Source organism: Callospermophilus lateralis, chromosome 3 (assembly GCF_048772815.1).
Source record: "Callospermophilus lateralis isolate mCalLat2 chromosome 3, mCalLat2.hap1, whole genome shotgun sequence".
NCBI classification, from domain to species: domain Eukaryota; kingdom Metazoa; phylum Chordata; class Mammalia; order Rodentia; family Sciuridae; genus Callospermophilus; species Callospermophilus lateralis.
The window spans coordinates 174,563,348-174,577,342 of record NC_135307.1 but is presented as its reverse complement, the minus strand read 5'-3'; the positions used below and the strand labels follow the sequence as shown (position 1 = coordinate 174,577,342).

The 13,995-nt window shown below is 43.2% G+C and overlaps 1 protein-coding gene across 1 annotated transcript in view; it reads right to left on the bottom strand.

Annotated features, from left to right (window-relative positions):
• The window catches only part of Mapre1 (microtubule associated protein RP/EB family member 1), a 30,150-nt gene extending 21,946 nt beyond the window's left edge, over positions 1-8,204 (bottom strand). The window contains exons 1-2 of the mRNA XM_076849040.1: positions 8,119-8,204; positions 1,601-1,724 (exon numbers count right to left, since the gene is read on the bottom strand). Coding sequence (XP_076705155.1) covers positions 1,601-1,721 — 121 coding nt within the window. The 5' untranslated portion in view covers positions 1,722-1,724; positions 8,119-8,204. The remainder of the gene's footprint in view (positions 1-1,600; positions 1,725-8,118) is intronic.
• Between the last annotated feature and the right edge of the window lie 5,791 nt (positions 8,205-13,995).

Genomic DNA, 13,995 nt, shown 5'->3' with positions numbered 1-13,995 from the left:
CTACCACTAAGCTACATGCCCACCCCCAAGGCACGAATTTAAGTACTAGTAGGACACACATCCCATCCTTTTTCTGGCATATTTCTGATATCATCTCCTATTGGTGGAAAATCCAATTTTTTTTTTTTTTTTGAGAGAGAGAGAATTTTAATATTTATTTTTTAGTTTTTGGCAGACACAACATCTTTGTTTGTATGTGGTGCTGAGGATCGAACCCGGGCCGCACGCATTCCTGGCTAGCACACTATCACTTGAGCCACATCCCCAGCCTGGAAAATCCAATTTTAATAAAGACATGTTCTTTACTATGTTAGAACTCAGAAATAGTCAGCAGAACTCTCAGGAAATGAGAGAGAAGACCATAAAGGAGCTGGACATGGTGATGCATGCCTATAATCCCAGTGGCTTGGTCAGCTGAGGCAGGAGGATCACAAGTTCAAGACTAGCCTGGGCAACTTAGCAAGCTCTTGTCTCAAAACAAAAAAGGGCTGGAAATATAGCTCAATGGTAGGAGTACTTGCCTAGCATGCACAAAGCTCTGGGTTCCATCTCCAGTACCAACAAAAAAAAGTATACAGCCATTCAAAGTAGTATTTCTAAATTAATGATACTGGAGAATATGCACAATATAATATTAAATTTGCAAAAACTTGGGATACACACATACACAAATTATACACAGAAATGTGACAGAAAGGATCCAACTAGTGGCTTTCCTGGAAAATGGAATTTTAGGTATTTTTTATTTGTTTACTAATTTTCTAAATGTTATACAGTCAGTACATACAGAAACAGACCACATTTTTATTCTTGCTTTAAAATCATTACTTCCCTACCAAATTGCAGTTCTATTAAAACTGGCTAAAGGAACTGGTGGTGCAGCTCAGTGGTAGAGCAGTTGCCTAACAAATATAAAGAACTGGGTTCAATAAAATCAAGTTTTGTGGGCTGGGGATGTGACTCAAGCAGTAGCGCGCTCGCCTGGCATGCGTGCGGCCCAGGTTCGATCTTCAGCACCACATACAAAGATGTTGTGTCCACCGAAAACTAAGAAATAAATATTTAAAAAATTTTAAAAAATCAAGTTTTGTGTCCATCTACAACTTTAAAAAAAAAAATGGCTCAAATGGCATTTACCTGACTTTGGTCATGTGTTTTCCATAAGTAATAAATGCCAGTAATAAACTAATAAAACTAGAAGACTGGGGGTGTAGTTCAGTGGTAGAGCACTTACTCGGTATGTGTGAGTAAGGCCCAGGATTCAATCTCCAGCACCACAAAAAAAAAAAAAAAACTACAACAGTACTACAATTAATGTCCTCAAACAAAACATTTGAAATCTGGATGTTCAAGAGTATAGACAGAAGTTGAGGCAGAGCTCCAGGTCACAGACTGCAGTCTCTGCAGCAGAAGAGGGTAGACATGCAGACTAGAAGCATAGCCTATTTAAGCATAGCTCCTTTTAGAAGAGGAAGTAGGGTAGGCCTGACAGGAAGGAATGGCAGCTTCTCTGTGTGGCTCTGTAGGCAGATACAGGCATGAGTGCACCCAAAGAACCTAAAGGCTTTCCTAGAAAAATGATCTAGTGAATTTCTCTTACCTGAGCACAATTGTTCAATCTTTGTCAGATTCAACTGCAGAGACTCATTGATCCAGGCCAGCATGTCATGTCGACTTAGGTTATCACTGGTGACTGACGTCGAGTATACGTTCACTGCCATCTTCTACAACACGCATAGAAAAGAAAAGGACTCATATTATGGTAGGCATGCAAGTGAAGGAAAGCCTTTCCTAGTCACCCAGCATCAACCTGACAAAATACCCAATTTATAAGCCTCAACTTCTTCCCCAAGGTGCCAAACCAGAGACACTAGTGTTCCAGTCATAAGCCTGGGCTTCCATGTATATAGATGACTTTAGAAGCCAGGCAAGGTAGCACATAACCTGTAATCTCAACTCAGGAGGCTGAGGCAGGAGGATCACAAGTTCAAGGTCAGCCTCAGCAATTTAATGAGATTCTCAGCAACTAAGCAAGATGATATCTTAAAATAAAAATAAAAAGGACTAAGGGCTGGGCAGAGTGGCACACGCCTGTATTCCCAGTAGCTTGGGAGGCTAAGGCAGGAGGATCAAAGCCAACCACAGCCAAAGTGAGGCATTAAGCAACTTAGTAAGACCCTGTCTCTAAATACAATACAAAATAGGGCTGGGGATGTGGCTCAGTGGTCAAGTGCCCCTGAATTCAATCCTGTTAATGCCCCCTCCCAAAAACAAAAGACAGGGGATGTTGCTCTGAAGCACCTGGGTTTAATCCCTGGTGAACAAACGAAAATGGCCTGAAATAAACTTTTCAACACCAGTCAGCCTAAAATTTAGATCCCATCTTAAGGAGACTGATATAAAATTTTAACTATAAAAGGCACTAAATAAAGGGAAAGGGCTTTATGGAGGGAGGCTGGTGCACAAACAAGAACTCTTACATTGGGCTTGGACTGTGGCTCAGTGATAGAGCACTCGCCTAGCATGTGTGAGGCCCTGGGTTCGATCCTGAGCACCATGTAAAAATAAAATAAAGATATTGTGTCCAACTACAACTAAAAAATAAATGTTTACCAAAAAAAGAGAACTCTATATTTAGAAGACATCAGTCCCAGTGTAGTTCAGAGAGGGCATCCTAATCTTAGCATGCATGAGGTCCTGGGATTAATCCCTAGCACCATGAACACACACACTCATCAGTCCAAGTTTTTTATTAAGACATCAAAATGCTTCCAGTTTTCTTTCATTACTTCTTTTTACCATTTTCAATACTTACCAAATAGTCTTTAAAGACTATATCTACTTTCATAATTTTCAATAACCTAGATACTATAAAGGTATGTCAAATGACAATCTTACAAGTGAAGAGTCCTTGATACTAATTCTCTGCTGACAACCCTCTGCAAGGTCCACTTCATTCTCATTTTATTTATTTATTTATATTGACTTTATTTTTTTAAATACACGACTGCAGAAATGCATTACAATTCTTATTATACATATAGAGCACAATTTTTAATATCTTTGTATGTGAAGTATGTTCACGCCAATTCATGTCTTTATACGCGTACTTTGTTTTGTTTTGTTTTTTCACTTTCCTCATTTTATAAGTGAAGAAAGGGAGGCCCTGGGGATTGCCCAGACCCATCAGCCACACTCTCAGAAAACATTGCCCTCACCTTTCTGCCAGGTTTTCAAATTCAAAACATAAACATAAAGCAACAAATCTCATTGAATTTAATTATAACTATTTTATTTTTTTTATAGAGTCTTGCTACGTTGCCCAGGCTGGCCCTGAATTCCTGGGCTCAAGTGATCCTCCCGCCTCAGCCTCCCAAGTAGCAGGGACTTATAGGCACATACCACCACACTGAGGTAATAAATCTCACTTGAAACACAAATGGCTGGGGATCTAGCTTAATGGTAGAGAACTTGCCTAGCATGTATGAGACCCTGGGTCCAATCCCCAGCACTGCAAAATCAAAAAACAAAACAAATAAAACACTAATAAATGTGGATACCATTGTCGAGGAGTCCCATTTGAATCATCCATCACCCACTCAACAAATTATTTTCTTGAAGCCAGGCATAGTGGTGCACACCTGTAGTCCCAGTGACTGGGAAAGCCGAGGCAGGAGAATCTTAAGATTCCAGACCAACCTCAGCAACTTAGTCAGACCCTAAGCAACTGTCTCAAAATAAAAAATAAAAAAGGGCTGGGGATATGGTTCAATGATTAAACAACCCTATATTCAATCCCCAGTACCAAAAATAAATAAATATTTTGCTGATCTCTACCACAGGCTGGGCACTATTCTAGGAACCTGAAAACAGACATGCAAGAGAGACAATGTGCCTGTCTGTAGGAGGTGACATTCGAGTAGTGGGAAGTCTGACAATGACCCAAAACAAAAAATCTCATTTTACACCAAACACTTGGCCAAAGGGGGTTGTGGAACATGGACGGGGAATCCTCTCTGAAGTGATAGCAGAGCTTAAGAATCAGAAGGAAGCAACCACATCTGGAAGAATGATGCTACAGCCTAATGAACAAGAGGGAAAACAGGAACACAAATGGGAAAAGAAGTCAACAGGCCAGATCATGTTAGGGCTCTTCAACCCCAGTAAGGAATACAGACTTTATTCTGTTACATGAATCCACTGTTGAGTTTTAAGTAGGGCAAAGTTTCATCTCATTAAAGTCTGAAAAAGATCACCTTAACTGCTGCTAGAGGAGAAGGCAGGGAGGTATGACTCAAGCAATATGAGATAAGGGAAGCAGAGAGGGAAGACTCATGCAGTATAAGAATAAGGACAGGCTACTCAGATCTAAATGAAACCCCTGGGCAGTCACCATGAGAATACCCCATAACACAGATTTTATAGTGACCTTGACACTAAGAGTTTTCCTCATTTCGTTAGACATCAACATTGCCAATGGTGCAAGAGGGGTGGGATTCACAGCAATCTGGAACTATCATCAAATCCAGCCTTTTGCTCTCTTGTGGCACCTCGTTCCCTCACCTAGAGTACGAGTTGGACTTCCCACATCCACCTTCTTCAGTAATCTACCTGTAAGCCACATTCTCACACAGAATGTGAGAGCAAGAACAGTCAGGGATCCACCCATCCAATCTCCTTATGCAGGGGTGAATGGGGTCTAGAGAGTTAAATGACTTACCAGCTCTGTGCCCTCAGAGATCCCAACTGCACTTGACACAATGCCTTGCACACAGTGAGGGCTACTAAAAGCTACCTGCTGTCAGGATGTACAGGGCAATAACAAAGAGAAAAAAAGTATCTACATAAACTTTTTTTTCAGAAAGAAATCCATCAACACTCTCACATTCCCGAAATCAGCTGATAAAAACATGTTATGCAAGAGAGCCAAACAATTTAGTTCCTGACTCCATTGGAAATTAATCCCTGTTTTTCCAGAACACTTCATTCAAACCTCTATGACTGCTGTAATCATCACATTAGATTGGCAGTATTTCTTCATTTCTGAACCATTTCCAGGTCAGGCAATGATCAGAAAGCAATCCACTCCATGCACAGAGCCAATGATTTCAAACCAGGAGAACCTGGGTTTTAATGTGAGGCCATCTCTCATTAGTTGTGTGATCTTGTGCAAGTTACTGAAACTCAAGGTACATCAATTAAATTGTAACTTAATACAACCTATTTGAAAAGGAGATTTATTTATTTATTTTGGCTTGGGAATGTGATTCAGTGATAAAGTACTTCCCAAGTATGCACGGAGAGATTTAAATGAGATAAGAAATAAAATACTCTCCACTGTATTAAACATACGAGGAATTCAACAAACATGACCCAAGGCTGCCACCCTGTTTCACATGTTATCTTCAGTACTAAAAACAGTACCTGAGACCCGTTACCACCATCCCTCATGGAGATCCACTGTCAAGTCTTCAAATTACTCTGTTTCAATCTGTTCTTACACAGCAGCCAGAAAGAATTTCCTGAATCACAAATCAGATAGTGTCTCCTGTTTTAAATCCCTGAGCAAAACAATGGAATGTATATTATGGGCAAAATGCTAATATCGAATACCAAAAAGAAACATCCAAACAAAAAAACATGGTTCCAGGGTGAGCACTTGCAGTCTATCTTGATGACATTCATGTGTACACTGGGTGTTGTGCATTGCTACCATAAAATTTAAGCTGCTGATAAAGCCATGTGTCTCCTGACCACACCTCAGCTGAGAAAAGGTTAGTGGCCTTTCATCATCATATAATTTTAAACTCTTTCATTAGCAATACATTAATAGCTAGTCCCATGTGCTCCACAAACTCTTCAGTCACTAAATACACAGGATTAGGCACCCTGTGGATGTGCAATAAACATTCACTGACTTGAGCAATTAAGCGGTTCTTCCAGGCAGTCAAAATAGCCTAGTTCTCAGACCCATAGCTCCCTCTAGCTCTTCCTCATTAAAAATTCCATTGCCTGGCCCTGGGGTTGTAGCTCAGAGGTAAGAGTGCTTGCCTAGCACATGTGAGGCACTGGGTGCGATCCTCAGCACCACATAAAAAAATAAATAAAGGCATTGTGTCCATCTATAACTAAGAAAATAAAATTAAGTTAAAATTTTTTAAAAAAAGAATCCCATTGTCTGGCCTCAATGGAAGACCCAAGACTACCCACAAACCTTACCTTTCCAGAACTCTTCAATTCAAATTTTGATCACCATGAAAAAGCCTGTCTAACCAGCTAGCACAGCACGCTCTCTCGCTCTCTCCTTCCCCCTCTCTTTCTTCCTTCAGCAGCTCTCTTAGCAGGTTCTATCACTTGTTCTAATTCAATGCTAGCTGAAGAGCACCCAGTTACTCTCAAGGCACAACCTGTGTCCTATAGAAAAAGTGGGAGGGAGGTGCCAGAAAAGAGTTATGTGACCCTGGATAAAACACTTTCCCCACCAGTGATGTCTCAGAGGCTGAAGCAGAAGGATCATAAGCTAGAGGCCAGCCTCAACAACTTAGCAAGACTCCATTTCTAGATCAAAAATAAAAAGGACTAGCTAATAAAAAAAATAAAAAATAAAAAAATAAAAATGATGTAGCTCAGTGATACAACCTGAGGTTCAATCCCTAGCACCAAACTAAATAAATCCAAGAAAAAAAAAAAACTTTACAAATGGTTCATCTGTAAAATGGGTAAAACACTCTTTTACACAGAGTAGTGGTGAGAATTAAATGAGAATCTAGCTGAAAACACTGAACTGAAAAGCGCACCAGTGCCAAGTTTCCCTTGTGTCAGAAACTGCTATGCACACTCTGACACACCACAACCAAAGGCCCATCTAAACAAAATGGGCTTTCTAGTTCAGAAACTCAAGAAAAGTGTGAAATAAAGGTTAAGAGCCTGGATTCTGGAGCCACAGGTGCGGGTTTAGTCATTTGCCAAGCAGCATAGGCAAGTCACTTCACTACTCAAAGTCTCAGATTCATTTGTAAAATGAAGGTGGCTGGGGACTAAGTTCAGTGATAAAGCTCTTGCCTAGCATGCATGAAGCCCTGGATTCACCCAGCATCAAAATCAATAAATAAGCTCTCTAAAAGACAGTGTGAAAATAAATGAAATAATGCCACATCAAACATTGAACACAATGCCTGGCACACAGCAAGTGCCAATTAATAAAGATCCATCTTTATTACTATTCTCCCGTCGTCCCATCAAAGAGGTGGATGCCAGGTCTGGCAATAACTTCCCTCAATGGGCTTCAGGACCCTCCTCCCCAAAATGGAACAGAGGTCAGTTTCTGCCCTGTAGCACCCCAGGGCAGCTAAGAAATGGCCACCTGGAACACTGTGATATCACCCTACATTGTCATCCTAGTAATTACAGAAATTATCTTGTCTGTGTATTCATTTTCTTTTCCTAGCTCTCTCCTCACGAGGCAGACTCCTGGAGAGCATGTCTTTGCCTGCCTACTCCCGGGTGTGTAGCACGATGCCCAGCACCTAGTGGGCACTCGACAAATATCCCTTGAAGGAAGGAGTACAAGGAGCTGGCTTACTTTTTGCAAAGCACCATGCAAAGCCCTTTCTGTACGTTGTATTACTGTGCACGTTTTACAGATGAGGAAGCTGAAACCCAGACATTACAGCACCTGCCCAGGGTCGCCGAGCAAGGAATCCAGCCCACGTCTGAACCCCCACAATGAGCCCACCCAAGGGGCAATACCGCCTAGCACTGTGCGGGTTCCAAGAGCGCTCGGCAGGCCCACCTCCCTCACACACCCACTCCGGGTCCACGGCCCAGGGACCTCCGATCGCCACCGCAAGAGTTTCACACCTCGGCGGCGGCCCAGAAGCCCCCACGCCGAGCAGCAGCAGCCCCCACTTCCGGCCCGAGGCCCCGCCCCCAGCAAAGCACAGCGCGCGCCCCTCAACCCAGGCCGCGCGCTCCGGGTCACGGCCCCGCCCTTCCCCCACCCGGCCTGAACCGCACTGCCGTGTGGAGCGGACTCCCGCAAGGCCTGCTTGTGCCTGCCTGCCGTGGCTCACCCGGCCACCCCCATGGCCGCCGCCCTATTCCCGCTAGCCGCCTCACCGGCTCACGACGGAACCGCGTCCACTACCCGCGCCCGGCTCCGGTTCCGTCTTCGTCTCGTTCAAACCGCCCGACCCCGCCCGCCCGCGCGATGACCTCACACGCACCCCCCGCCCGTGACGCGCCGACGTAAGGGCTCGTCACGCCAGCCGGCTCCTTTTATAGAGAGGGACTCCGCTGCGCGCCGGGGGCGGAGCTCAGCCCTTGATCGACAGCTGTTAAGGTCCAGGAGGCGGGGCGCCGATTGCAGCTACTGAGCACGTGGTCGGCTGCAGCCAATGAAGTCCCGCCTCAGGCAAGGTGTGACCGCCTAGAAGGCGGGGTCCAGTTACATGTTCTCCGTTATCCAAAAGAAAATGGGTTTTATAATGAAGTTTTACAAAAATGGATTATTGAGAAGATACTTGGTACGTGCCTTAGAGAAAATCTTGAAATTCACCTCAGAGACATGTGTGTGGCCACCCTGTCTGTAATGTCGCTGAAATTTCTGGTTTATTTTCTTCCTAATAGTACTTGAAGTTATTCTTAATACTTGTCTTTTCCTTTATTATGTGTCTTTCCATAAAATCCACAGACGCAAACTTCCTATTTTTGTTCCAGCCGTGTCCAGTGCCTGTACCTGGATTCTCATTAAAACTTTACTGAAAGAATCACACCACTTTACCAGAGAGGAAACTGAGGGTCAGAGAGGCCAACTGACTTCCCAGAATCACAGAACTTGATCCAGACTTCGGGGTGGTTTCTTTGTCTAGATATAATTTTATTCGTTAATTCAACAAGTATTTACTTTTTCCTAAGAAGGTCCTAGGGATTTGATGGTGAGCTCCGTAAACATCAAAAGTAGTCTCTAACCTCTTAAAGTTTCTAGTATGGAATAGGAGGCAAAGAGAGAAATGGAATAGGAGGCAAAGAGGACACAATGACAGAAATCCCTATTTAATTTCAAATCGGACAGTGCTAGGCAGGAGGAGTATACGGCAGGGGTGATGGCACTTGTGTTATGTGGAGTAGAGTCCTAGAGGTGCCTCCTAGGACAAGTCTCACCCCTTCGTTGCTGAAGCCTAGCAAGTGTTCAGAGAAGAATGAGGAGCTGGGGTGGGAGCTGTTTATCAACCCGCCTGGGAACATTTTTGATATTCCAACCTCCAGTACATACTGGTAGTCTCTGTGGCATGTGCTACTCCAAGAGCATATCACAAAACTTGACATCACTCCCACAGTGTGGGATGACTTCCCTGAGAGGACACTCATCTTGAAAGATGAGGAGTTAGTCCAGCAAAAGAGTTGGGAAAGGAGAGGGCAAGCAAGAGGCAATAGCACTTGAACGTGGAGAAAAACACCTGTAATCCCAGCTACTTAGGAAGCTAAGGCAGAAAGATTCCAAATTCAAGGTCAGCTTTGGCAATTTGGTGATACACTGTCTTAAAATAAAAAAGGGTTGTGGAGGTAACTCAATGGTAGAGCACTTGCCTAGCATGTGCAAAGCCCTGAATTCAATCCCTAGCACTGCAAAAAAAGAAAAAAAAGTGTATAAAGTTCTTGGACCACTTTCAGCACACAGTATGTGCTTACTAAATATCAGTGATGCTGGACATGGTGGCACTCACCTATAATCCCAACAACATGGGAGACTGAGGCAGGATAATTGTGAATTCAAGGCCAATTTCTGCAACTTAGCCAGACTCATCAAAAGTAATGTCTAACCTCTTAACATCAAAAGTAATGTCTAACCTCTTAAAGTTTCTAGTATGGAATAGGAGGCAAAGAGGCACAATGACAGAAATCCCTATTTAATTTCAAATCAGACAGTGCTAGGCAGGAGGAGTATATGGATTAAAATAAAGTAAAAAGGACTGAGGATGTAGCTCAGTGGTAAAGCATCCCTGGGTTCAATCCCCAGCACCAAAAAAAATAATAATAAAAAATGTTACAATGTCTGATCTTTTAACTTAATGTTAATTATCAAGTTATATCAATTGGGTTGTGGGCATGCTCAGTTGTAGAACGCATGCCTAATACTCATATGAGGCCTGGATTCAATCACCATTATCACACACACACACACACACACACACACAAACACACACACACACACACACACACAAATGATGTCAATTGGTGTCAGCATTACCTACAGGCCATTTTGTTTAGGGGATGAGGACTTTAGTATGGAAGATGAGGTCAGTAGAGGAAAGTCAAGAAGCACATCTAGGGCCAGACCTGCTTCTAAACACATAGTGAATCACAGGAGGTTTCTGAACAAGATCCTCTAAAATAAAACTCACCCACCCTCCCACGACAGTTCCCAAAGAGATGACACAGAAGCCCATGGCCTACTCAGAGTCCACATCTCCAGCCTTCTTTATTTTTATTTTGAGGCAGGCTTAGGCTAAATTGTCCAGGCTGACCTCAAACTTGCAAACTTCCTGCCTCGGTTTCCAAAATCCCTGGGTTTACAGGCATGTATCACCACATCAGATGATAATATACACCTTTAAGTAACTGTTTTAATTATTTTTATGTGATGCTAAGGATTGAACCTAGTGCCTCACATCTGCTAGGCAAGTATACCACCACTGAGTTACAACCGAAGCTCTTCTGTTTTAAAGTGTGAAATAATCTCATGATCACCAATAGAAATTGTGAGTCTCCTCAGCAAAAACAAAACACCTTGTCTTCAAGGCCTGAGTTTTAGAAGTGTATGACAATTTCATTGAACTAAAAAATGGAGGTAGAGGAATCTCTTCTTTATATAATTAAAAAACTGTGTTGAGGAACTGGGCACAAGAGGGCATGCCTGTATCTCAGCGACTCAGATTGAGGCAGGAGGATTATAAACTTGAGGCCAGCCACAGCAACTTAGCATGACCCTCTGACCCATCTCAAAGTAAAAATTTATAAATGGGATGTAGCTAGCACAACGGCATGTCTATAATCCCAGCACTTCAGGAGGTTGAGTCAGGAGAGTTCAAAGCCAGTCTCGGCAACAGGAAGAGGCTAAAAAACTCAGTGAGACCCTGTCTCTAAATAAAATACAAAATAGGGCTGTGGATGTGGCTCAGTGGTCGAGGGCCCCTGAGTTCAATCCCTGGTACTAAAAAAGAGTGGGATGTAGCTCAGTGGTAAAGTGTCCCTGGGTTTAATCTCCAGTACCACACAAAAGAAAGAAGAACTTGTATTAAGGATTTCATAAACTAGTGGAACAGATGACTACAAAAATAGGAAATTATAATAATGTAATAATAATAATCCATGTGCTGACATGGATTCTTCCATCCAATTTCAGGGAAAGAGACTCCAATTAGGGAAGCGCTCTTCTCCTGCCTAGAACAGGGGTAAAGAAGGTTTCTGAGAAGAGAAGGCTGTTCCAAGCAGAGATATACTCAAAATGAACAGTTGTCAACACCAGTAAAGCCAACCTGTTTTCTTTCTGCAATGCTGTCAGTTCAGGATAAGCCAAAGCTCAGAGAATAGAGACAGGCTCCAAGACCTGAAGCCCCAGACTTAATGCACTGTGACTTATGTATGTCACAACTAAAAATCTAAAAGAAGGTGACCATTCTGAGATCGCCCACCCTCCTATTCTCAAACGTGTTCTACTTGCCCTTTATAACAAAATCTCGTCCTTCTACTCAAAAAACAAAAACTAAAAACTAAATGCAAGCATGTGATTCTAGAATGGGTACTAGACCTAACAAAAATATATGTAGAGCTAGGCCCAGTGATAAATGCCAGCAATTCAGGAAGTTAAAGCAGGAGGATCATGTGTTCGAGGCCAGTCTTGGCAATTTACTGAGACCCTAAGCATATAGTGAGGCCTTGTCTCAAAGTCTCAAAATTAAAAATAAAAAGGGCCAGGAGGTGGCTCAGTGGTAAAGCACTCCTGGGTTCAATCCCCAGTATAAAAAAGAATGTATGTGTATGTTTTTCTTTCTCTATGAAGATATTTTTGGAAAAAAAAAATAACAACAAAAGATATAATTGGAACCATTGGCAAAACCTATATAAGCTTGTAATCTATATAAATAAATGGATGATTGTTCATTCCCCCACCCACTGCAGTGCTGGATATTGAACCAAGATATGCTCTCTGGTGGAGCTACACCCCCCCAACCCTTTTTCATTTGAGACAAGGGCTCACTGAGTTGCCCAGACTGGCCTTGAACTTGGGATCCTCCTGCCTAAGTCCCACCACACCCCGCTGAATGTTCATTTTCTGTTTGTGATAAATGTAGTATAGTTACATAAGAGAATGTTCTAGTTTTAGAAGATACACACTAACAGATTTAAAGGGAGAGAGAGACCATGTCTGCTACTTCACTTTGGCTCAGGGAAAAAAAAATGAACATAAAGGATGACAAAGAAAATGGGGCCAAATGTTCGTATCTGAATGGCAGTCACGGAATTCTTTGTACTAGTTCTGCACCTTTTCTCTAAGTCTAGTCTAAAAATATTTTAGAAGTTTTTAAAAACCAATAACTTTTAAGCAGGAAGAAGGAAGGAAAGGTAAGAAAGAAGCTAAGGAGCAAGAAAGAAGGAAAGGAAGCAGGGAAGGCAGCAGCTTCTCCCCCAGGCTGGAAAACAAAGGCAAATGAGGTGAGATCCGCAAAGTAGGCTTTACCTGGGTGGAGGTGCACACCTGTAATCCCAGTGGCTCAGGAGGCTGAGGAAGATTCAAAGCCAGCCTCAGCAGTTTAGCTAAAATTATTCAATGAGACCCTGTCTGTAAATAAAATACTTTTAAAAGGGCTGGGGAAGTGCCCCTGGGTTCAGTCTCCTCCCCCCACCTACAAAAAAAAGGTAGGCTTTGGCTTCACAGACCACTTTAACTCACAATGCCTGAGGCTAATAATGGCTTTGTGACCTTGGGGGTATGAGGGGACCTTTCTCAGTCCTCTGACCTATAATCATGGTAATCAGGCCTCACCTCAGGCTGCTACAATTCCCTAATAATAAAAAGCAGTTCTCATTTGTGCTTCCCAAACATTGAATTACTAAATTCCACATATCAGCCCCGGAAAGGGCTGCTTTACAGCTGGGTAAATCAGGGCACAGAGGAGTACAGCCCAGGTCTAGAGCCAGTTGCTGGGTGAAGGCAGAACAGGAACTCGGTCTGGCTCCATGGAGGAAATCAAGGACCAAGTACAGGCCTGGAGCAGAGACTTGTCTATCCAGTACTGAACCCCAACACCACCACCACCTCGGCCACGGAACTGCCCAGAGGACAGCCACTGCATCCCCTGATACGATCCCTTCCAAGAGACCTCCAGGATCCTGGAAGCCAAAGCCACCCTTACCACTGGACTTGTTAGTGGGGCCCTAGGAGGGACATGAGACCAGACAAAAGCTGCTGTGACTGCAGTGAACATCAGCAGCTCCATCCAAGCATTGAATACTGTCATTACCTGAGCCACTCAATTCATTGACTCTGATGGCTCTTTTCAATACACTGGGCCTGCCAGACACCAGGCAAAGCACTTCACAGAGGTCTGGTTACTTCAGTTACCAGAATGAATAATCAATCAACCATGATTGATCCTTTCCACCTCTCAGATGAGGATGAAGAACTCCAAAACATTTCATGTGACATGAGATGGCCATGTCACAGACCCTGGACACCAACTCACAAAACTGCTTCAAAATTTTCCCACATGGAATGCAAACTGAGCTCTTTACATTATGTTCTCCCACTGCCACAGGCCAGAATCACTCCTATCCAAGCATGGCCCCATTTTGAAGAAACACAGCACAGTTTCTGATGCCTCCCCCAGCCTGCTGCACAAGCAGATCAACATACCCCAGGACCCCTCACCTGGAGGGCTAGCCCACCTCCTCTCCTGGGGTTGCCAGGCTGTTTGTTTTGCTTCATCCTGTCCT